Source organism: Choloepus didactylus, chromosome 2, assembly GCF_015220235.1.
Source record: "Choloepus didactylus isolate mChoDid1 chromosome 2, mChoDid1.pri, whole genome shotgun sequence".
Lineage (NCBI taxonomy): Eukaryota > Metazoa > Chordata > Mammalia > Pilosa > Megalonychidae > Choloepus > Choloepus didactylus.
The window spans coordinates 85,332,774-85,356,522 of NC_051308.1; the positions used below are offsets into that span (position 1 = coordinate 85,332,774).

General features: G+C 35.5%; 1 protein-coding gene and 1 long non-coding RNA gene across 8 annotated transcripts in view; one reads left to right on the plus strand and one right to left on the minus strand.

Annotated features, from left to right (window-relative positions):
• RASAL2 (RAS protein activator like 2) overlaps positions 1-23,749 on the minus strand; it is a 531,908-nt gene that overhangs the window by 43,481 nt on the left and 464,678 nt on the right. For 6 of the 7 annotated variants that reach the window (XM_037825276.1, XM_037825274.1, XM_037825275.1 and 3 more), the window contains 6 exons: positions 14,522-14,675; positions 12,600-12,698; positions 11,769-12,323; positions 9,271-9,415; positions 3,967-4,111; positions 3,082-3,318 (listed from right to left, as the gene is read on the minus strand). In XM_037825276.1, coding sequence (XP_037681204.1) covers positions 3,082-3,318; positions 3,967-4,111; positions 9,271-9,415; positions 11,769-12,323; positions 12,600-12,698; positions 14,522-14,675 — 1,335 coding nt within the window. Of the gene's footprint in view, positions 1-3,081; positions 3,319-3,966; positions 4,112-9,270; positions 9,416-11,768; positions 12,324-12,599; positions 12,699-14,521; positions 14,676-16,492; positions 16,876-23,749 lie in introns of those variants that run through there. The other variant, XM_037825278.1, reaches the window with a different exon arrangement.
• LOC119526303 lies at positions 406-14,668 on the plus strand. Its single transcript, XR_005215160.1, has 3 exons — positions 406-456; positions 12,260-12,393; positions 14,532-14,668. It is a non-coding gene; the product is annotated as an uncharacterized LOC119526303 (long non-coding RNA).

Here is a 23,749-nt window from a genome sequence, read left to right on the forward strand (position 1 = left end):
TAATCAGTCATTTTAGTAGATATGAAATATCTCATTGTGGTTTTTATTTGCCTTTCTCTAATAGCTAGTGAAGTAGAGCATCTTTTCATGTGCTTTTTAGCCATTTGTTTATCCTCTTTAGAAAAATGTCTATTCAAGTCTTTTGCCCATTTTTAAATTGGGTTGTTTGTCTTTTTATTGTTGAGTTGTAGGATTTCTTAACATATTCTCAATATCAAACCCTTATCAGATATGTGGTTTCCAAAGATTTTCTCCCATTCAGTAGGTTGTCTCTTTCCTTTTATGACACAGTCCTTTGATACACAAAAGTTTTTAATTTTGAAGAGGTCCAATTTATCTTTTTTTCTCTTTTGTTTCTTGTGCTTTAGGTGTAAAGTCTAAGAAACCACTGCTTTACAGAAGATCCAGAAGATGCTTCCCTACATTTTCTTCCAGGAGTTTTATATGGCTCTTACAGTAAGGTTTTTGATCCATCTGGAGTTAATTTTTTTTGTATATGGTGTGAGATAGGGGTCCTCTTTCATTCTTTTGCAAATGGCTATCCAATTTTCCCATCACCATTGCTGAAGAGGCTATTCTTTCCCATTTGTGTGGACTTGGCAGCCTTGTCAAAAATCAACTGCCCATAGGTGTGAGGGTCTATTTCTGAACTCTCAATTCAGCTCCATCGAGTACTATATCTATCCTTGTTTTGATCATTGTAGCTTTGTAAGTTGCTTTAAAGTCAGAAAGTGTGAGTTCTCCAACTTTGTTCTTTTTTCAAGATGATTTTTGCTATTCGGTGGCCCTTACCCTTCCAAATAAATTTGATTAATTGGCTTTTCCATTTCTGCAAAGTAGGTTGTTGGAATTTTGATTGGGATTGTATTGATTCTGTAAATCATTTTACTGGACTACAATAAAGATTAAGACACACCTGGAGCACACCTCAACTGAAACAACCCAATCAAAAGGTCCCACCCACAATAGGTCTATACCCACAGGAATGGATTAGCTTTAAGAACATGATCTTTTCTGGGGTACGTACAGCTTCAAACCTTCACAATGCCCTTTATCATGTTGAGGAAGTTTCCTTCTATTCCTATTTTCCTAAGTGTTTTTATCAAGAAAGGATGCTGAATTTTGTCAAATGCCTTTTCTGCACCAGTTGAGATAATCATGAGTTTTTTATCCCTTTATTTTGTTGAAGAACTGTATCACATTAACTGATTTTCTTATGTTGGACCACCCTTGCATACCTGGGATAAAAACCAGCTATGGTGTGTAATTCCTTTGATGTGCTGTTGGATTTGTTTTGCAATTATTTTGTTGAGGATTTTTATATCTATATTCATAAGAGAAATTGGTCTGTAATTTACTTTTCTTATAGTATCTTTATCAGGCTTTGGTATTAGAGTGATGTTGGCATCATAGAATAAGTTAGGTAGTGCTCCCTCTTCAATTTTTTGGAAATGTTTGAGCAGAATTGGTATTAATTCTTCTTGGAATGATTTGTAGACTTCACCTTGAAGCCACCTGGTCCTGGTTTTTTTTTGTTGTTGTTGGGAGGTTTTTGATCTCTGATCTTTGCTTGTAAGTGGTCTGTTGAGGTCTTCTATTTCTTGTAGAGTTAGAGTAGGTTGTTTGTGTGTTTTTAGGAATTTGCCCATTTCATCTGGGTTATCTCATTTGTTGGCATATAGTTGTTTATAGTATCCTCTTATGATCCTTTTTATTTCTGTGGGGTCAGTAGTAATGTCCCCACTCTCATTTTTGATTTTATATTTTTCATCTTTTTTTTTGTCAGTCTAGCTAAGGATTTGTCAATTATATTGCTCTTTTCAAAGAACCAACTTTTGATTTTGTTAATTCTCTCTATTGTTTTATTATTCTCAATTTCATTTATTTCTGCTCTATATTTTGTTACTTTTTTCCTTCTGCTTATTTTGGGGTTAATTTGTTATTCTTTTTTTCTAGTACATTAAGTCTTTGATTTTAGCTCTTTCTTTTTTATTTTAAGTGTTTCCCTTGCAGCACTGCCTTTGTTCCCAGATATTTCTTGAAAGTACTTCCTAAGAATTGAAAGGTAATACAAGCTTACTATATGAAAAACGCATAAACATTGAAAAGTAGAAAGAAACAAAGCCTGGGAGTACCCATTCCATCTCCCAAACATATCTGGTGTACTTTTGAGTGCATTTCTTCCCCAATTGTTTTTTCCTCTTTCTTCTGAAAAAACTTTAAACCTACAGAAAAGTAGTTTAAAAGACTTTCACCTACATTAACCAACTCAATATTATGCCAAATTTACTTTTACTTCTATATATACAGATAGATACTTTTTAAATTTTTTGGTTAAACTATATTAAATTAAGTTGTAGACATTACCTCTAAATACTTCAGCATCCATTTCTTTAGAATAAGGAATATCTCTTACATCAAGCAATGCTATTATACACTAAACTTTTATTAAAATGGTATTCACAAATCATCTTACATACAGTCTACATTTAAATTTTACCAATTGTCTACAAAATGTCTTTTAGAGATTTTTTTTTTCTCAATTCAAGATCCAATTAAAATTCAAGCATTGCATTTGGGTATATCTCCTCAGTCTCTTTTAATCTAGAAGAGTTTCCCTCCATCTTTTCCATTTTTAATGACACTGACTATTTAAAGTACCTAGTCCAGTTGTCTTAGATACATGGGATTTATCTGATTGTTCTTCCTAACTTTTTTATATTTGGGCTTTTGTTTTCATATTGCAGAGATGAATAGCATATGCACCATTCTGTATCCTATCTTTTTTGGTTTTGTTTTGACTGAAGTGTTTTTATTAGTACTTTTCATTTAATATTATATTTTCATTATTTTCCATATTACTGGATATTCTTTATATATATTGTAATGGCTGCAAATATTCCATTGCATTCCCTCTATAATGAGACTATTTACGTTTTTTCACATTTTTTATTATTTTTAATAATATCACTATGAAAATCTTTTAATGAGTGATGAAGCACCTCATCCCCATCCAAATTTTAGGTCTCATGTGTTTTTTAAACAATGTTTCTTTAATGTGATTATGGTAGCAACACCTACTTGGCAAAGTTGGCCAGGTTCTGAATGACCTTTGCAATAAGAGTTAGAGTCCGAGATGTACGGTCATCAGGATACTCCTGCATAAGGTTGAAAAGACTAGGAGACATAATGGCTGGGCACAGAAAACGGAGAAACAATGAGGCACTAATGAGCCTTTCGCTGATGTCTTGCTTGCCTCGGTTTAGGCACTGTTGCTTCCATGATGCAAACACTTCCTTCAATTCACGAGGGAAAACACTAGGGAAGGAAAAAAAAAAATCAAAATCTCTCTATATAGAAGGGCCATAATCCATGACAGCACAAGTCATCCCATGCTGACCCAATCAATGGATCTCTTCTCTAGAGCCAGTTTGATTTGTGTTGGCTGAGGGTGGTGGAAAATTCACAGATGGCCAGATGGATACTGTAAACTCAAAGTTCAAAAACTCAGGGATTAATATAAATTTAATTTTGCAGATTTGGAAAATGGCATGAGGTGCCTGACGCAACCATCTGGTGTACTATATATAGCTCACCATAATTTCTCCAAAGATTTCATCAATAATCTTCCAAAATCTCATGAACTATTTTGTTGGAATAATGATCAAAAATCATTAACATTCCTGTTTAACACTAGTAAATATTTTTGAAAGCTAGAAAAATACTTTTAGTATTGGTTAATGTAATGTTAATGTACTGGGTAAAGATTATATGTACATATATAGTTCAGAGGTACTTCTCTTAAAATGGAGATTTAGATTTTAGACAGGACTATATTATGGAAGCTTTCATTTTTTTCCCTAAGCCCTTCCTTTGGTTGGGAAATAACAATTAACACTGTGGTGACTTTTATATGGAAATATTTAAGTACTATAAGCAGGGGATCAGGCACTGACACCAGCTTACCAATAAGAGTTGATGATCTTGCAGAAAGCCAGCTCACAGCACATTTTCAGGTTGCTCTGATGATCTATCAGTTCACTAGATGAACATTTGCTGGGATCCACTTCACAGTTCTCATCTGACTCATAAAGAGCTTTGATGAACTCCCCTATTTGAATAGAGAAGACAATAGTATAACTATCGATTATGCCTTCTTGAATAGAATAAGAGGATTTAGTATTTCTGTCCTAAAATGTAAGAATTCTTTTGTGAGACCTGAAGTAGAGGACACAAAAAACTGCCCACTAAGCGTTGTTGCTTTGGAACCCAAGAGTTACCACATCCCACATACTGTGTTTATTTTCCTTATCCTAGAAGGGGAATAGCAGCAATCATTAACATCATCATCATAGTATTTATAAAATAATAATGACACTACTTTAAACAGTTTAGTATCTTTTGTCCCAAACTGCAGCTATATTTAATTAGTATTAACTCATCATTTATTATAAGGCCTCATCTGCTGGTATGACTAATGTTGTCATTATTCTAGAACAAGTGAATCCAAGCTTGAATGGGTAGCCCACCAATGATTATAAGTGTGAATGCTGATGCTAAACACAGATGCAAGTAAGGGTTTCTAGGTTTATTTCCTGTAATGGGATAGTTGTTCAATAAAGCACAAACTTGTAGCAGGATATCTCTTCATATAATCTATATATGCTTATCCATATAAATTGAGTTTACAAGCCCTGTTCTCTATATTCTGTCCTCGATAAAGATATGCTCAATATTTCCAGACATAGTGTGGGGTCTTGAAATGTCACTTAACTAGTCTCAGATTCAGCTGTCTTAAAATAGTGTTATGATACCTGTCTTGCAGAGTCATGGTGAGGATCATAAATAATGTATTTAAAGTGTCTAGTATGGTATTATGAAGTATAAACTATGCAAGTTTTAAATACTTTTTCATAAAGTGACCAAAACTAGTAAAAGGCTTTTAAAAATGTTTACTAATGATCATATGATTTATATTCAACATTTTCTCAATGTATGTGCTTCCACAAAATCTACCTCATTTAAAGGGTACCTAAATGTAAAAATTAGCCATTGGTGTCAAATACTCCATGTAAAAATTGGCCATACTCCAAACTTACACCATAAATGTTCTGTTTAGTGGGTTCTTTAAGGTTGTATCTATTCTAGGGAAATAATACTGATATTAACAAATAACTTTTGAATGTTGAAAATATTTTTCCTTTATTCTTCTAGAAAAGAGCCAAAAAATTATCTCCAGGGCCTGGAATAAATTGATTGTCCATAGTGCTGGCTTAACTTTTTTTTTTCCTGATTATTATATTTAAAATCCTATAAAATAGAGAAAATTACATTCCCTGTTCAAACTATAACCTATGTCTGGTAATGTGTAATGTACCACATTGGAAGGTAAACCTTTTATAATATTTGTATCTACAAGTTGTTTACCCCATAAAAAATTATTGAGACAGATTTGAGTTGAAGTTTGCTTTCTTGCCTTTGAAAAAAATCAGAGCCAAAGAGGGTTCTCACTATGTTGTTCAAATGTAAGTCTGTACCCAGAATATTCCATGAGGTGTTTTCTAATCTAGCATCAAAATTTCATATGTGAGAATAAGTCATCAGATATGGGAACATTACTGCAGAAAGGAATGTGCCTCCTGCAACAAGGGTGGAAATCAGCCCTTTTCTTTATCTCACAGACGGAATTTCCTTTGTGTCACAGGACATCAACATGCCATCTGATTTCAATCAGAAAAGTAAAGGGGGCTAACAGATGGAAGATTTAAGTCTAAATGAGGCAGAGTCTGTGTAGTAAATAGTAATGCTCTAATCAACATAAATGAAGACTGGCTATAAAGCTGATAGACATTGTACAATATGACTGGCAACTTTTAAACTCAATTCTCTGTGAGAATTATTCAGGCAGTCTGCAAACAGCATCTTCTTTTTGCCCAAAGCATATGGAATGTAGCAAAACTTTAATTATTCAGACTGCTCAGCTGCACTTACTACTTTAGTGTTTTGATTTACTGAGACTTCATTGTGAAGCCTATTTCATGCTTATTATGAAATCTTTCTAAACTGTATTATTTGAGGCTCCTGCCATAGCAAGTACAGTATCATATGATGAACATAATTGAATCTTTCTTAGAAAACTGAAAATTTTGCAGTTCTATAATGTTAATATTTGAAAAAAAATCACTCATTGCTATCTTGAATTTTCACTAGCTACAAGAAACATTCTGCAAGTTGTTTTTAAAATAGAATCTCCGTCATAAAAGTAAAATATAGGAGAAGACAAATCAGCCATTGAGAGCCTAGGATGTTAAGGCTAACTAGAAATATAGGGGTTAAATGAGAAGACAATCCATTCCCTGTCAAGAAACTTACCATTTAAATCTGTTAATGCTCTTAGAGGCAGCAGTCATTTCCACCACCCTGGTCCTTGCTCTTGGATTAAAAATATAACACAAATTTTTGTGGGGTTACTTGAATTTCTTCCCATGCTCACCAAATTAATATTTATGATGAGCCAATCGGTTATTTAACTATACACTGTCCTATCAAAGGTCTTGAAACCACTTTTCATTTCAGAAATCATTTCATTTGGAAATCCTGTTTAGCTTACTGAATTGTAGAATATGAATATTTGATTTTTTCAGAAGTAGTCAACAAATATCCATCCTCATGTCAGGTGAGATGCTTCATCATTGCCTTTTATAAGATAATACAAATCATTAAAGCAAACCATGAGATATAATTTATATGGCAATAAGCTTTTTTCTAAGTGAAAAACTATGGACTCCTCTGTACTTAATGTCAGTGTAAATCCATCTTCACTACTCTTCTCATAAATTTCTGTTAGGTCTTAAACTGAAGTATGTGACTTAGAGAAAACAATAGGAAGATAGGAAGCAGGAAGAAAGAGAAAAAATTTACTTCTATGTAGCAGGAACTAATTGTCACTACAGTGAATCTCCTTCCTGAAAACACAGTGGTTCTATTTCTTGACCATTCATTTTTTATCCCTTACAACTTGGATCCTGTCCACCCGATGTCAGCTCCAGTCATCACTAATGATCTTTAAATTGCCAAATCCAATGGCCAGTTTTTTTATCTTTACCTTCATTAATCTCTAACTGTTGACTTACCATCCTTCTTGATCTTTCCTTCTGTCTTGGTGCCAATGACTCACTATTTTTCTGGTTTTCTTTTCTTTTTCTTTTTTTCTTCTTTTTTTTTTTTTTTTTGGTATGCTGTTTACTGCTCACTTCTTCCTGCTACACCATAAACCCAGGTGCACTGCAATTATCTGTCTGTGGCCCTCTTCTTTTCCTATCTTGTAATCTCATAGCTTCATTTATCCACTCCATGTGGGTGACAGTCCCAATTTTCCAACAGCCAGCTAGTCAGATGGCCTGGGATTTCCTACCAGAACTTCACAGTTTATGTGAGGTGGGAATATCCTTTCTTCTCTTTAAGTCTACTACGTCTATGTTCTCTTTCTGTTAAGAATCTCATCACCCTCCTAGTAACAATGGCTCAAATTTCACTGTAATATTTGACCTCCTTCATTCCCACAAACTGAGAAAGTTGCTTAGTCCTTAGTTCAACTTCTTTAATATTTTTCACATATATTTCTCCCTATTACCATTCATGGTGCCTAACTCATTCACAGCCTCATTATTTCTGGACTTCCTTATTATGATGGCTTCTTAACTGGTCTCTCTCTGTTTTCAGTTACTTTTCTCCCCAACTTACCTTAATCATTCTGTTAAATTGATTCTATTGGCAACATCCTGCTCAAAAACTTTCAATGGCTCGCCAATGATTACAATAAAATCTAAACTCTGGTCTGGCATTCAAGGCTCTCAATTAATTGGTCCTAATTGTTTTCCTAATTCTTTTTCACTTGTCTTTTTACTTCTTTTCTCAGCTAAAAGGTTTTATTTTCCGTATTTACTTGGTTTTCTCACAAATCTATGCCTTTATGTTCACATGGGTTCTTTCTGCCATGCTAATCCCTATCCCTCCCTTTGCCCAATTTCTGTTTTTTTTTTTTTTTAAATAACTGCTCTGCCCTTTAAGCTACACACATACTCTAAATGTATTCATTTGGGGAGGAATTTTACAACTCTTATCAGTTAGAATCAATTCCTTTAATTCTTTGGGAAAAAAATAGGATTTTTCTCCTTTTGGTTATAGGGATATCCTTATTTCTCTCTCTCTCTCTGTCTCTTTTTCTCTCTCTCTCCGTAAGCCCCTTTGAGGGCAAAAATCTCTTCATTCCTTCATCATGCCTTTATTGACTCTAGAGCTATACTGTCCAGGGCAGTAGCTACTAGTCATATGTAGTTATTGAACAATAGAAAAATGGCTAGTAGAAGTAAAAATGTGCAATAAATGTAAAATACATACTGAATTTTGAATTTTAAAGACTTGGTAAGAAAAACAGTAAAATATTGCAATTTTTAATATTGATTTACCTGTTGAAATAATATTTGGATATATTGGGTGAAATAAAATATTTAACCTGTTTCATTTTACCTTTTAAAATATGATTACTAGAAAATTTAAAATCACTTATGTGGCTCTGCATTCATTACTAAGTACTGGGGATATAGAGACAAAAGAAATGGTTATTTTTTTCAAGGAACTCATGTCTGCATTATCATTATGTATATCAAGGAGCCCAGCACGTTGCCTTACTCTAAGGGTTGATGCCTGAATTTCATGACCAAATCTGGAATTGTAAATGAGTGGCCTAGTTAGCAAGAAATTGTTTATTCGACAAAAAATTAGTTAATATGAAAAACTCTTGAAGGTAGAAAGAAGTTGGGAGTTGTACAAATTAGTAGGAGTTTCTTAGTTTTTTACTACAGTTTTGTATGCATGCTAACAAATGTTAGGTTAACACTTTCAAGACTTATGTAATTTATCTATATCATGATATAAATATCCAATACTTTGGGGGAAATAGGGTACCTAGGTCTTGTGCAGTGACACCCAATAATAATACTGTGTATCCCAGAACTGGGAAGCTGGGGACCTGGGGATAGCTGCATATGCTGATGGGCTTTCTATTTTTGCACTTATTACAATAAACCGATCTGTTGTTCTTCCACTTAGTACTGCAGAGACTTTTTGTAGCTGAATCTCAAACCTTAAAACTCTATTCAGCTAGAATCTACTAAATAACATGCAGAATTTGAGCTTAGTATTTGTCTCAAGAAGATGAAATAACAAAATCAAAAGGAAAAGTAAATAGATGTTTTTTTTCCTCCATACCCAATGCATCATGAAGATACTGCTGTCCCACCAACTTGAGGTATTCCTCAATGGATTTGGTGGCAATGGTGTTCTCTCTGAAGATCAACACATCATGCTCTCCACAACGATCCACCTCAGACATCACCAAGTCAGTCAGAAAATCCTGGTAGAATAATGTTTAATCAGGCAGAAAGCAACTGAATAAATAATATACATCAGAAGAGACTGATGAACTATCAGAAATCCTGGGAATGCCGCTTTAAAAGTAAAGCTACCAGATCCATTTGAAAGACAAAAGGCAATCAAGATAGAATCTTAGGTATTTCACCATCCCTAAGTTTAAGATTCTTTCAAAGATTTCCCATTGCACGTTTGATAAGGACCATAATTTTGAATGTGGCCTACCAGTCTTTATACGCTCTGGTTTCTGCCTACTTTTCCAGCCTTGGCTTCTACCATGCTTTCTGCATTTTGCTCTAGCCTCACAGGCCTCCTATTTAGATCTTTGAATTCACCAACTGCTTTCTAACACACAGTTTTCTCTATTCACCACAGAATCTTTTCTATAGGCTGTTCTCATTTCTGCTCCACTCCCATCCTTGTTTCTGCCCCCCACTGTCACCAACTTAATTCCTGGAAGAATTCTTTGGATCTTAATTCACACATCATTTCCTCAGGGAAGTCCTCCCTGACTGTCTCTTGCCTCCTCTATTCAAGTTCCCTTGCTCCACACTTTCATAACACTATGTATCATTTCTTCTCCATACTTCTCAATGTAGTTACACTTTTATTTCTGTAATTACGTGAATAATATCTGTTTTCTCCAGAAGATGGTAAGCCCCATGAGGCTAAGGACCACGTTTATTTTTGTTCACCACCTTATCTCCAGCACCTAACAGTTTCTGGTATCTATTAGGTGGTCAATATTATATTAATTACAAATTGGTCCAAAACATCAACATAGAATTTCTTGAGCTCATCACTTGAGCTCAATTTGTAGGCTATCTGTCTATCTACCTATCATCTATCTATTGAGAAAGAAGGCATAAGGAGTAAAGCATTGAAGTAATAGCTACTTCATTTCTCAACAATCTTTAAAAACTTATGTAAAATTCAAAGTTTATTGTGTTTCAGCTTGAAATGTGATAGCATCATATATTTTGAATGTCACATATTCATTCTATATTTCAAGTGCTCTAAAACCAAAACTATAGGGACTATGCAGATTTACTTTAAAATTAAGCATTTTAAGCAGTAATGGGATTTACTCTGGGGCAGCTCAGCAGTATACATAAAAGCTGTGAAGTTAGGAGTTGCTATTAAAATTCTAATGCTAAGGGCAGGAGGAAACTTTTGGAGGTATGGTAACATTCTGTACCTTGATTGTAGTGGTTTCAGTGGGTGGTTTCAATAGCTGTCAAAACTCCTTGTCTTTTACTTTGAATAGGGTGGTCTGTTGTGTGTAAATTGTACCTCAATAAAGTTGTTTTTTAAAAAAGTCCTATGTATATCCTGAAGCTTGAGTAAGTGAAGAACAGAAAGAACATATGCATACAATTTCAAAGATCAGACTCAAAATTGCAATGAACCTTACCCAAACACCAAAGCTTTTTTAATACCAGAAAGTTCAAGATTATTCTCAAATTCAACCACAAAAATTATAATTAATAGGAAAGCAGTTAGATAAGGGATTAAATATTGAATATGTTGTGATATTCTAATTTATATGAAGAAATCTTAATAGCATGTTTTTTGTTTGGTTCTAAATAAATTATTGTAGCTATGAACTACTCTGGATCTAAAATAAAATTTTACCATGACCAATTTGCATATACTATAACAGAGATTCTGCCTAGTCAAGTAGACAATTATCATAGTTCAGGCTGGTCAAAAACTATGATTACTTACTGGTTGTTGTTCTTCTCATAATTAAAATATTTCTCTTTTTCTCCCCTACTGAATTTTTACTTCCATTCAGGATAAAATGAGATAAGACCATCATGAAATAGCTACCAATTATATAATATCCCTTGCTATTTCTATCCCAAATACAGATTTTAATCCCATGAGGAACCTTGCTAATATTCAGCATGCTCTAGAATACCTCCTTCTGTAACTACTGGAAATAGTCCCCAGTTAATTTTAACTTAAAATATAGTGAGGAAGAAAACCATCATACAAGACACTCTAGAAATAAGGATAAAGGATCTTGAATGTACTGTGGGATGATCAGGCCAGTCCTACCATTTATTTTGTCAGACAATAAAAACTGGTATCTGTCTTTTGTACAAATGGACTTCAAATACATATTTGTGGTCTCTCCATTTTACTTAGTTCTAAAATCCTCATTTCTTCTGGATCTAAGAATTGCTAATAAGTTTTCTTCTTGACTTTCTTTTGCTGGACCAATAACAAAGCATATTTCTCTAATTTGGATCTCCACAGTGTCCATATATCATTTCCTCCTAAAAAGTAAGGAAGAGATTTTGGGTAATACAATTCCCCTTTGTACTTACCTTGGCTCTGCCAGTACTTTGAAGGATGTGCACTAAGGCACAGGCCAATTCCTCTTTGTTCCTCACGCTAATTACTGGTTCAAGGACTGAACATAGCATGGTGTAGTTGCTGGTGACAAATTCTGCAAATTCTTTGTATTGTTCCATAGGCAGAATGGTGATAGTTTGAAAACGTGATTTAATCCGAATAGAAGGTCCTCCAGTCTTTCCTTTGTTGGGTGTAGGTGTACTCACTGGATACCACTTTTCTACAAACTGACGACCAGTCACACTGGCTGTGGGGATATTGACTAGCCCTACATAATTATTCTTGTCCTTTTTTTTCTTCTTTTCTACATCCTTATAAATGTGAACTGTGATGCTATGGAGAGGTGGAAGGCTGTAAAATTCAAAATGTTCGCCCCAGAAAATATTGTCTGCTTTGGTCTTGCTGGTTGTACGAGCAAAAAGAATATCATCAAGGCACAGTTCACAGAAATATTTCTTTTTAGGGGCAAGGTCCTTGGCTTCAATGATCCATAAACGAAGAACATTTTCAGCTCGCCTGCAATTGTCCTATAAAGAAGCAACAAAGTTGAATTTCAGAGCTGATATCCTAGAAAAAGAACACATTCCCCTTATGTAGGTAATGCTGATCATATACTATTATTAAAATAATAGCTGTAATACAATTATTTTGAGCATAAAATGGTATAACCTACGTAAATGTACTTTAGAAATGGTAAAGCTCTATAAAATTTAAGGTATTATTGCATTATTATTGCATTTATCTTCTAATAACTTACTGCTTATAGAGTTATATATTTTTTAGAGATTCAAAGTTACCATTACCTTATTTGGTTGAACTGTTCTGCGAAGGTTTTCCATCCACTTATCTCTCTCTGAAGCAGAGTTACAGCTGAAGCATTTACTTCCACTTAAGTAGGTAACCTTCAACATAAAGATTAGAGATAAGAAAAGGAAACACAGGACATAGAGCTCTATCTTCCTAGTTCTATCATTTAAGAGTCAGGGATATGCCATGAACCCAAATCATACTACATGAAATTGAAATGATCTTTCCTAGTTTCGTGATGGCTATATCTTCATCTACATCTGCTTTTTGCTTTGTTATCTAGGTAGCATCCATAAACATTTCCAAGTATGAGAACAAAGGTCATTTAGAATTCAGTGGAGGAACCTAAAACTTGCCTATTGTTCAGCAAGATAAAAATTGAAAACCTTTCAGGCCACATTGTAAATTACCTGAAAATTAGTATACTCAATTCTAAGTGAATTAATAAAAAATAACTAAAAGGGGGATGAATGTCTTTAAAACAGCTTCATCTTTGGGACTGCCTTCACTATATTATTAAAAAGCAGTCACTAGTATTGAATTACTAGTATTGGAACCCATTTCTCCTCTACTACATAACCAGCCTGTTGATTTCCAGGCATTTACTAGGTTAGCCTGACCATTATTATCAATGTCCTTTAAAAATAACGGCACCTTTGCCTAGCACCTAATGCTGGGCTTGGTTGACAGCCTGTTAAATTGAGTTTTCCAAATATTCAAAAGTTCAAGTCATTTTTATAAAAACAAACACCCAAAAACACACCAATAGATGCTGGTCCAAATTGCTGACGTTTGTGATCTCTTCACATATTATCTCAATCTCAGGTTATCACCTAGTGAAGCCAATCACATTATATATTCTATAACTGAGCTAGCTGCCCAAAGCGGTAGCTACTAGCCACATGAGGCTGGTAAACAAATGAAATGTGGCTATTCCAAATTGAGGTGTCCTATAAGTGTAAAATATACATCAGAATTCAAAGACAGTACAGAAAAAGAATGTAAACTATCTCACTGAAAAGTTTTATATTGATTAGATGTTGAAATGATAATATTTGGGTTAAACAAAATTTAAAATTTCATCTGTCCATTATATTTCTACTGGGCAGTACTGATCTAAAAGAATGAGAACCAAACATCTTTCAACTTCTACAACATCTAGCACAGGACTTGTCACTAGTCACTCAGTAAGTTCTAGTTATTCATCAAATCTTAACCTTAACAATTATATATACTGTTAAGAGATTGAACTTGCAAACAGCCCATTGTGTACATTTAGTTTGGGAGGGAGAAATTACCTTATGAAAAGGTAATTCATAATTTTCTGGTGTAGGGCAATTTGTTCTTTCAATAATTTAGGCACTTGCAATGTGCCAGGGACTGTGCTAGGTGTAGGGGATTACAAAAATAAATAAGATGGTCTCAGATCTTGAACCGCCCATGTTGTGATTAGAAAAATTATGGCTTTGGTTAATTTCCTTGAAGAACCATTAAAATTGTAGGCTTAGGGTTTCAGGAGAAAAATAATAATACAGTGGGTGGAAGCCTTATCAATACCAAAAAATAGATATACTACTTTAATAAGTTATTGTTAGTCTTGTGACCTCCTGAGAATATACTAAGAACTCACTTATTTTGAAAGCAGACCAGGTCAAAATGAACGTAGTGCCATCATTTACAATTTTAATTATCAATATAATTAGATTAATAGATTTCCAACTTTTCCAAAGATTTTAATAACCAATGTAATTAGGCTAATAGATTTCCAATTTTTCCAAAATGAGTATGTAATTTTCAGCAACTGAAAGCTAGTTAAGATGATCAAATCACCAACAACATAATAATGAAATTACAAAATTACTGGATAGAAAATGTACTTATTGTTTTAACTACCTTCTTTCTTTCTACACTTCTTTACCTCAAAGCAGAAGTCTTGTCCAAGAATGCTACTATGGAGTGGTTTCACGGATACGGGCTCCCCTCTACCAAGATCCAGACATTCCACTGCACTGCATGGACTCAGCAAGGATTCATGGGAACGTGACTCTTTTAGTTTAGGCAGCCCACGAGACCTAAAAGTAGGAAAAGGAATTTAAGATATTGCAGCATGGGACAACAAGAAAAGGAAGGTTTAACGGCCATGGAGGCTAACAACAAAGGCATAACATGCTTAGGGCCAAAAATGAGTAGCAAATTAACAGTTAATTTATAATAAATATTAACTGTGCTCATGTGGCACAGATAAACCGTATGTACGTGTGTGTGTATCCATGTGCATATATGCTGTTTTTCTTAATAAAGTACAAAATATACTAGCTTTACTAGACTTAAGGGAACTCAAAACATCACTACAGACATTGTTTTTATCCTCATGCCTATCTTGGAGATGGAGAAATATACAGTATTCGATGTTTATCTTATTCATACTTTTTTTGTGCAAAGATAATTGTCAAAAGACAAGTTATTTCTTTTTTCGTGCTATAGCTTTATCCTATTCTATCTTTGACAAAATAGGAGTGAGCAAATCCTCATTCTGTTTCTACTTTGGCAGAATAAACACACTCAGTGTCAAAGCCAAACTTTTTAGCACAAGTCCCTGTCTTTTAAAAGGCCTGATTTCCATCTCAATATAGAATTCTTTTTTGGCAAGCTTTCCGTTCTTTCTATGCTTTACTGTGTAAACATGAATAAAGAAGAACATGCCTTGAAGCAACCTCCCACCTCAAAAGAAATGCTCAAACTCTCATTTAGAAGAACAGATCTTTGTCAACACCATTCAGACATTCTGGATGATTTTGTTTCCTGGTTGTTTTAAAAAGAATGCTGGGAATCATGACTCTTGTCACTCACTACAGGAACTGCTAAGTCACTGCCTTCCCCTTGGAAGAATTAAAGAAGTCAAATAATATAAAGTTCAAAATTCTTGAAACCAGAACTGGATGGCTATGCAGTTTTACTCAATAATTACAGTATTTATTGACTGAAACACCCACAGTTAAATATATATATTTCAATCTTAACTACTTAGTTAACAGGGATCAAAAGAAATGCCTTACAAAAAGGCATTTGTTTTTGCAAAATGTGTTAAATAAGCAGCTTTGATCATTTCCTTGAATTTACCATGTTAACATTAAAAGCAACTGGAATACTTAATGTCAGCGTAACTTTTAGTTAAATTATAAAGTAATGAGCTACAGGAAACTAGCATGAAAGGCTGTTCTCCCTCTTCAGTTTCCATTCTAACACTGTTTAATCAAACTCCATACAGTAAGAAACATCTTAAGCAATAAGAATTTTAGTTCATTCTTCCCACAAAAATCATTCACTATTTAAATTTTAAGCTGAAAAATACGTGTTCTGATTTTCAGCATTCTTTTTAGGGTAAAAAACTCAACATTTATTTTTCCTATTGCTAATACGAAGTATGCACAAAAGGGACAAATCCCACCTAATAGTCTGTATTTTAAAAAATACAATAATGTAACAGCTCTACATTTATTTCCCTTTGTTCTATTGGATAAGACAATGGTATGTTGTATACTACAAATATAGCACTTTGAGTAGCTAAATGTTGAAAGATTTTGCCTTAATATAATTACCATACAATTTTTTCCAGTATGCTTCATAGGAAGCCTGATTGAGACAACAGGACACTGTAATCTTTCTTAAACACATATCAAGCAACAATTTCAGCCCCCTTTTCCCAGAAAGAATTGCTGGAGGGGAAAAGCCTCTCATATATTGGGGGTGAGCCTCTCAAAAGGAAAGAGCAAGGCATATTTAAAGTAGAAGGAGGTACCAATAAGCAGCTTACTCCTATTTTTAAAGTTCTCTAAGAAATTTTTCTAAAACATTAATTTCATTTCAAACAAAATAAGTATCTACCTACATGAAGCAACTGTACAGCCACCTGGCAGTGCAGCCCCAAATCATAGCGGTGCCACATGTCACGGTATAGCAAGTCGCTTTCTGAACTACATCTCAGAAAACAACTCTCTGTTGTTTAGAAGACAGGAACCAAAAGAAGATGGTTTCCCTGCTCTCCTCGATTACAGATAACATCTTTGGATAAACGTTCTCCAGGTGTTGTTTCAAGTCTTCGACAGAAGCGGAACAGAATTGCAAACAACAGAATAAGAAGTCATCTTCATCCAAACAGGCTGCAGGATAGGTAATATTCCTTCTTCTCTCCCTTCAGGCTGCATCTAGCCCCACAGGTAATACAAACAAGGTTCCTGGGCTCTAGGCTGGGCCTGTTGCCATGGTGCTACACCTATAAGGAGATTAAAGCCATAAGGCAGCCAGAAGAAGCCGCAGCTTTTGTAGGACTCAAAGAACAGGCTCTGCAAACGTGGCAAAGGTGACTATTTTAATATAGAAAGGAAGAAAGGTCCCTACCCATTTCCACTAACAATTTCTTAGAGTCAAGGGAAGTAGAAAAAACTGAGGCAATTCTGGGGATGGAGGAAAATCTCATCACAACTCTATTTAGAGGACAAACCTGAGAAACTTCAGCTTGTTTCATATATAATTCCTGCCCCACCCCTCACTAGAAGATATTTGTGATGCCCCACCTTGCAAGTGCAATCTTTCTCTCACATCTATTGTTTCATTTGCAGTGCTTACCCTAGTTCAATGTTTCCAGGTATTATTTTATCTTAAATTATCTGGGTTACATATGGTATTTTTCCCTCAAGAAAGTAGATAAAACTCTTTTTTTGCACTGCATTTTCAAAGCTGAATAAATTTCACTTTGATATTCAGGACTAACTTCCAAGTGCAGTCATAAATTGATATTACAACCAAGCCATCTGGAATCACAACTTAAAACTTCCCCTAGTTAATGGAATTTCAATTAAGGCATAGTTCAGAATTTCCTATTGTTTAGCATTTATTTATATGTATAAATAAATGAATTGAAAACTGAAGTAACTAGTATGTTCATCATTGCTACTGAATCAATAAGCAAGCCCTTCCAGTATTAGGAAGAAAAGTGTCTCTGAGAAGATAGCAGTAATTCCCAGAGAAGCAGGATTACAGTAAACAGGAAGATCAAGCAGTCTGAGAATGGGGATGGGAGGTAAGAGGGCATTATCTGTACAAATATTTCTATACAATAGCATTAGTAACCCAAGTCCCCTCTCTAAATCATTTTTTCTCCCCCACCCCTGTACCTTCATATGCATTTGGTTTTCTTAGATTACTGACTAGCAAGTTTTAGCAGCTCTGTGTGACATCACAGTTTACTCCTCTAATGAAAAACAGAATGTGGATTTATCCAGAGAATAATAGGCATTTAAAATGACTTTCCCTAGTCCTATCTGACAGTGGCTTTCATCAGTGTCTCTTAACTAGACACTGAATCCTCTGACTATGGACAAGGTTTTCTTCCCAACCTTCCCACCACACCAAATACCATGTAAGAATAATTCAGGGCTGCATTCTGACTATTTCTTGGTTTAACTGAAAAACTGCTTCCCAGGGGCAGTTTTACTTCTAAGTAAGGAACACCACATTCTTTACAGTTTTGTTTTAAGGTCAGCAGACAATCTTTATTTCTGTGTAAACTCCAAAACCTTCACATAGTGTGATAGGTAAGGGTTAAAAATCTAATTGCTTTGCTGCTGCTGATTACATGTTGCTTCTAACTTATTTAAGAGAGAAACCAAAGGCGGAGAGGCTTTTTAATACTCACTGCAGAGAATGAGTATTATATTGCTTTAACCCTCATCCCTGTCTGAAATCAGTCTTAAAGACAAAAGTTGAAAGGCTGGGGGATGGAAGTCAACACACACACCATCTGATATAATGATGTAGGAAAAAAAAAAGATGTCAAAGAACTCTGATTAGTGAGTGCTATGTTAAGTAAAACACAGCTGGATTTTCTCAGCTAAACTACTCAATTTTTAAAACGCCACAATTCCCTCACAGCTCCAATGATGCTTGGTTGTGTTAGCTCAAATTGCCACATGTTTACAGATTCAGTTACAAATTCAGGAAATTTTTAATTAAAAATGCTTATTGTTACACAAAATCAACGACAGCATCCTGGACTCCAGTGCAGGTGAATTTCTGATTAACTTGGCAGTTATGATTCTAGACTCATTGAATTCTTGAAGAGACAGCCTGGCCAGTAAGCAGGATGTATCAATATATGCCTGTATTCATCAGCATGCATTTCTAAAACATTTCACCTTGTTTGAAAACTTTCCAGGTAGTTAATTAACATAATTCAGTATCCTAATACTCTACCAACAAATTTATATAGGACCTAATCAGTTCTTTAAAAATAGCACTTGAGATCAGGGCAAGATGGCGGCATAGAGAGGAGTGGAAGCTAAGTAGTCCCCCTGGAACAACTACAAAAAACCAGAAACAACTAGTAAATAATCCAGAATAACTGCGGGGGGACAAACGAGACCATCCACTCATCATACACCAACCTGAATTGGGAGGAATGCCCAAGAACACAGCATAAAATCTGTAAGTAAAACCTGTGGAACCAGGTCGGGAGACCCCCTCCCCCATAGCCTGAGCTGCGGAGCCGCGTGGTACCACAGAGAAGCTCTCTCCCAGCAAGTGAATACAGCTCAGCTGAGCTCCAACTGGGGTTTTAAGTAGCGAGTGTGAACTGCTCACTACAGGTACACAGCCCCAAAAAACAGACAGAGGCTTTGGGTGACGACTGACCTGGGAGAGCCGGAGGGTTGCCTCGGACTGGGTCTGAAGGGGACTATCTGTTTCTTTTTTGGCTCAGTGGAGAAAGCCCCAGTCATTTTCAGTTTCCAGGGCTGTGACTCTGGGAAGGGTGGAGACAGCACAAGCAGAGAGAGAGACCATTGAAATGCTAATGACCTCCACCTGAGGGGTCTGTCTTCTCTAGGAGGAAAGGGGTGGGGCCCTTTCCATTCAGAACCAGACCCCAGAGCCTGGGGGAACACGGCCACACCTCCTCACACCAGTCAAGAATTATAGGCTGACAGGCATCACCTGCTGGGCAGAAAAGCACAGTGACCCGAGGCATCAAAGGGTGGAGCAATTTTCTAAGACACACCCTCAGGGAAACCAGATACTGAATATTTCTTCCCTCTGGGACCTGAGCCTGTTCTGGTCTGAGAAAACCGATTTGGATAACCAAGGAAACCATGCCTAGACAACAGAAAATTACAACCTACACTAAGAAAAACAAAGTTATGGCCCAGTCAAAGGAACAAACGTACACTTCAACTGATACAGGAATTTAAACAACTAATGCTAAATCAATTCAAAAAGTTTGGAGAAGATATTGCAAAAGAGATAGAGGCTGTAAAGGAAGAACTGGACATGTATACAGCAGAAATCAAAAGTTCAAAAAACCTACTAGTAGAATCCATGGAAATGAAAGGCACAACACAAGAGATGAAAGACACAATGGAAACATACAACAGCAGATCTCAAGAGGCAGAAGAAAACACTCAGGAACTGGAGAACAAAACACCTGAAAGCCTACACGCAAAGGAGCAGATGGAGAAAAGAATGAAAAAATATGAGCAACGTCTCCGGGAACTCAAGGATGAAACAAAGTACAATAATGTATGTATCATTGGTGTCCCAGAAGGAGAAGAGAAGGGAAAGGGGGCAGAAGCAATAATAGAGGAAATAATTAATGAAAATTTCCCATCTTTTATGAAAGACATAAAATTACAGATCCAAGAAGCGCAGTGTACTCCAAACAGAAGAGATATGTATAGGCCTACGCCAAGACACTTAATAATCAGATTATCAAATGTCAAAGACAAAGAGAGAATCCTGAAAGCAGCAAGAGAAAAGCAATCCATTACATACAAAGGAAGCTTAATAAGACTATGTGCGGATCTCAGCAGAAACCATGGAGGCAAGAAGGAAGTGGTGTGATATATTTAAGATACTGAAAGAGAAAAACTGCCAACCAAGAATCCTGTATCCAGCAAAGCTGTCCTTCAAATATGAGGGAGAGCTCAAAATATTTTCTGACAAACAGACAATGAGAGACTTTGTGAACAAGACACTTGCCCTACAGGAAATACTAAAGGGAGCACTACAGGGTGATAGAAGACAGGAGTGTGTGGTTTGGAACACAATTTTGGGAGATGGTAGCACAACAATGTAAGTACACTGAACAAAGGTAACTATGAATATGGTTGAGAGAGAAAGATGGGGAGCATGTGAGACACCACAAGAAAGGAGGAAAGATAACGACTGGGACTGTGTAACTTGTTGAAATCTAGAGTATTCAACAATTGTGATAAAATGTACAAATATGTTCTTTTACGAGGGAGAACAAGCAAATGTCAACCTTGCAAGGTGTTAAAAATGGGGAGGCATTGGGGGAGGGATGCAATCAGCATAAACTAGAGACTGTAACTAATAGAATCATTGTATTATGCTTCCTTTAATGTAACAAAGGTGATATACCAAGGTGAATGCAGATAAGAGGGGGGGAAAGGGGAGGCATGTTAGACACTTGACATTGGTGGTATTGTCTGATTCTTTATTCTACTTTGATTTAAGGTTGTTTTTCCTTTTGCTGCTTCCTAGCTGCCATTTTTTTTTGTTTCCTCTTTCTTTTGGCCTCTCTACCTTCTTTGACTCTCCCTCCTGCCTTGTGGAAGAAATGTAGATGCTCTTGCTTAGTATGAGCAGAATGTTCAATTAGGATGAACTTAAATGTTTGGAAATGAACAGGGGTGTTGGTAGCAAGATGTGAGAATAACTAACAGTGCCGAATGGTGTGTGAATGAGGTGGAAAGGGGAAGCTCAGAGTCATATATGTCACCAGAAGGAAAGCTGGAGGTCAAAAGATGGAAATGTATAAAACTGAATCCTATGGTGGGCAATGTCCATGATCAACTGTACAAATACTAGAAATCACTTCATGAACCAGAACAAATGTATGACAATTAGAAGTTAATAATAGAGGGGCATATAGGGAAGAACTATATACCTATTACAAACTATATACTACAGTTAGTAGTATTTCAACATTTTTTTTCATAAACAGTAACAAACGTACTATATCAATACTAGGAGTCAACAACTGAGGGGAGTTGGTTAGGGATAGGGGAGGTTTAGAGTTTCCTTTTCTTTTTTTCTTTTTTCATCTTTCACTTTATTTCTTGTCTGGAGTAATGAAAAGTTTCTAAAAATTGAACAAAAATTAAGTGTGATGGATGCACAGCTGTATGAGGGTACCCAGGGGCAAGTGATTGTACACTTTGGATCTTTGGATAATTGTATAGTATCTGAACAATCTCAATAAAAATGGAAAAAAAAAATAAGTTAATGCAATGAAAAAAAAAATAATACAGCTCATATTATGCATTAAGTTTTGTGGTCTGCTTTTTCACTTAACATTATAATAAAATTATGTTTTTATTAAAAAAAAATTCCACTTGAGATCTCACTTGGGGAAAAATTTAGCTTTACCTGCTCCCTGGATTTTATGTTTTTTCAACCAGGTATTTGTAAAAACATTCAACTGATGTTTTCTGTTTGAAAGAGCAGATCCCTATATGCTCCTTTTCTATAATTAATTTTAAAGGTTTTCCTCCCTGGATTAAAAAAAAGAAATTAGAGCTCATTCACCAGAGTTCTGCTTGTTTGCTAACAAACAAACAAACAAACTTTAAAACAAAAAAACAGAAACTGCCATCCCTAAGGACCTTGACAGCACTAGCTGTACTAGTTTACTCAGTGCAGTTAAAACCAAGTCCCTATAGCTTATATTACTCAATCATTTTTATGTCAGCTGAAAAAAATATACCACATAACCACTCACACCAAAAAACTATTTATGGATACATAAAATATCCTGCAGATCTTTCTTATCCCTGCTCTCAGCCTCAAGACAAGATGGTCTAATGAGCCCAACTGTTAATGGTAAGGAAAGATATTTGTCAGCCTGAGTTGTCACTTAAAATGAACAAACTCATAGTAAGAAAATTTATCATTATAGAGAAAATGATGTTCACACTTACTTTGGTAATATACATGTACACATACAATGAAGGTGGATGCAGAGGGGAGACTAGGTTATAAATTTTAAAACATGTTCTGGCGGGAAAACCCGACACTAGCAAATAATCTCTTTATAGAAACAGTATCATAGCGTAATGCAACTTTCTTCCTGTCCTTAGGTTGCAAATAGAATACAACCTATTAATGCCTATTAAACAAATTAAATACAAAAACAACTATATTAAATTTTAAAAATCACAAAACTAAACCAAACCACACACACAATTAACTCAATTAACATACTTAAAGAACGAGTGGAAAGACTAATAACTTTTCTTTCCCTTTTTACCTAACTTAATTGCTAGACTTTTAGTCTCATTATTGCCATAATGTTAAGGTATGGAAGAAAGGCTAAAGAGGAAAGAAGTGGGGGGATTCAATGACAGTTATTTGTTAATCATTCCTACATTCATGACTATTTGCTTTCCCATTAGTTTCCATTTGGTTAAATGAATGAATGAAGGAATGACGCCATCTAATAATTACTCTATGTGCATTATGTGTCAGGCATTATACAGAGGTAGATGCTAGGAATACGATGGTGAAGAAAGGCATGGTCCTTGCATTCACTCATAGTTTATAAGTTAGTGAGTTAATCTGATATGATAAGATCTATAAGAAAGGACGTAAAAGAGTCCTGTGAGTACTCAGGAGGGTCCCCTGCATCTTAAGTTGAGGTTCACAGAAGGCTTCTTGGAGAAAAAAGTAATGTGAAGTGATGACCTTAAGGATAAGGTGGAGTAAGCTATCTGCAGGTGTGCAGGTGGGGAGAGCTCTAGAGGGAATGGATAGCATGTAAGCAAGCCCATAGTGAGGATATGCAAAGCTGGGGTGTTTGAGGAATTGAGATATTCAGCAGTGTGGCTCTGGTGCAGTGTGGAGGTGTACGGTGACTGAGGATACTGAGGCTGGAAAGCAATCATGATGGGACTTGTAAGTCATGTGTGGGTATTTTAATTTCATCGCTAGACCAGTGGATGGCCATAGACAGTTCAGAGTTGTGAGGGGGAATGACATGATTAGATGTGTTTCAGTAAAAGTACTTTGGCTAAGGAGAGGAAAAGAAGAGGAGTACAAAGAGAGGGGAGAGACAGGATGAGAGACTTAGAGA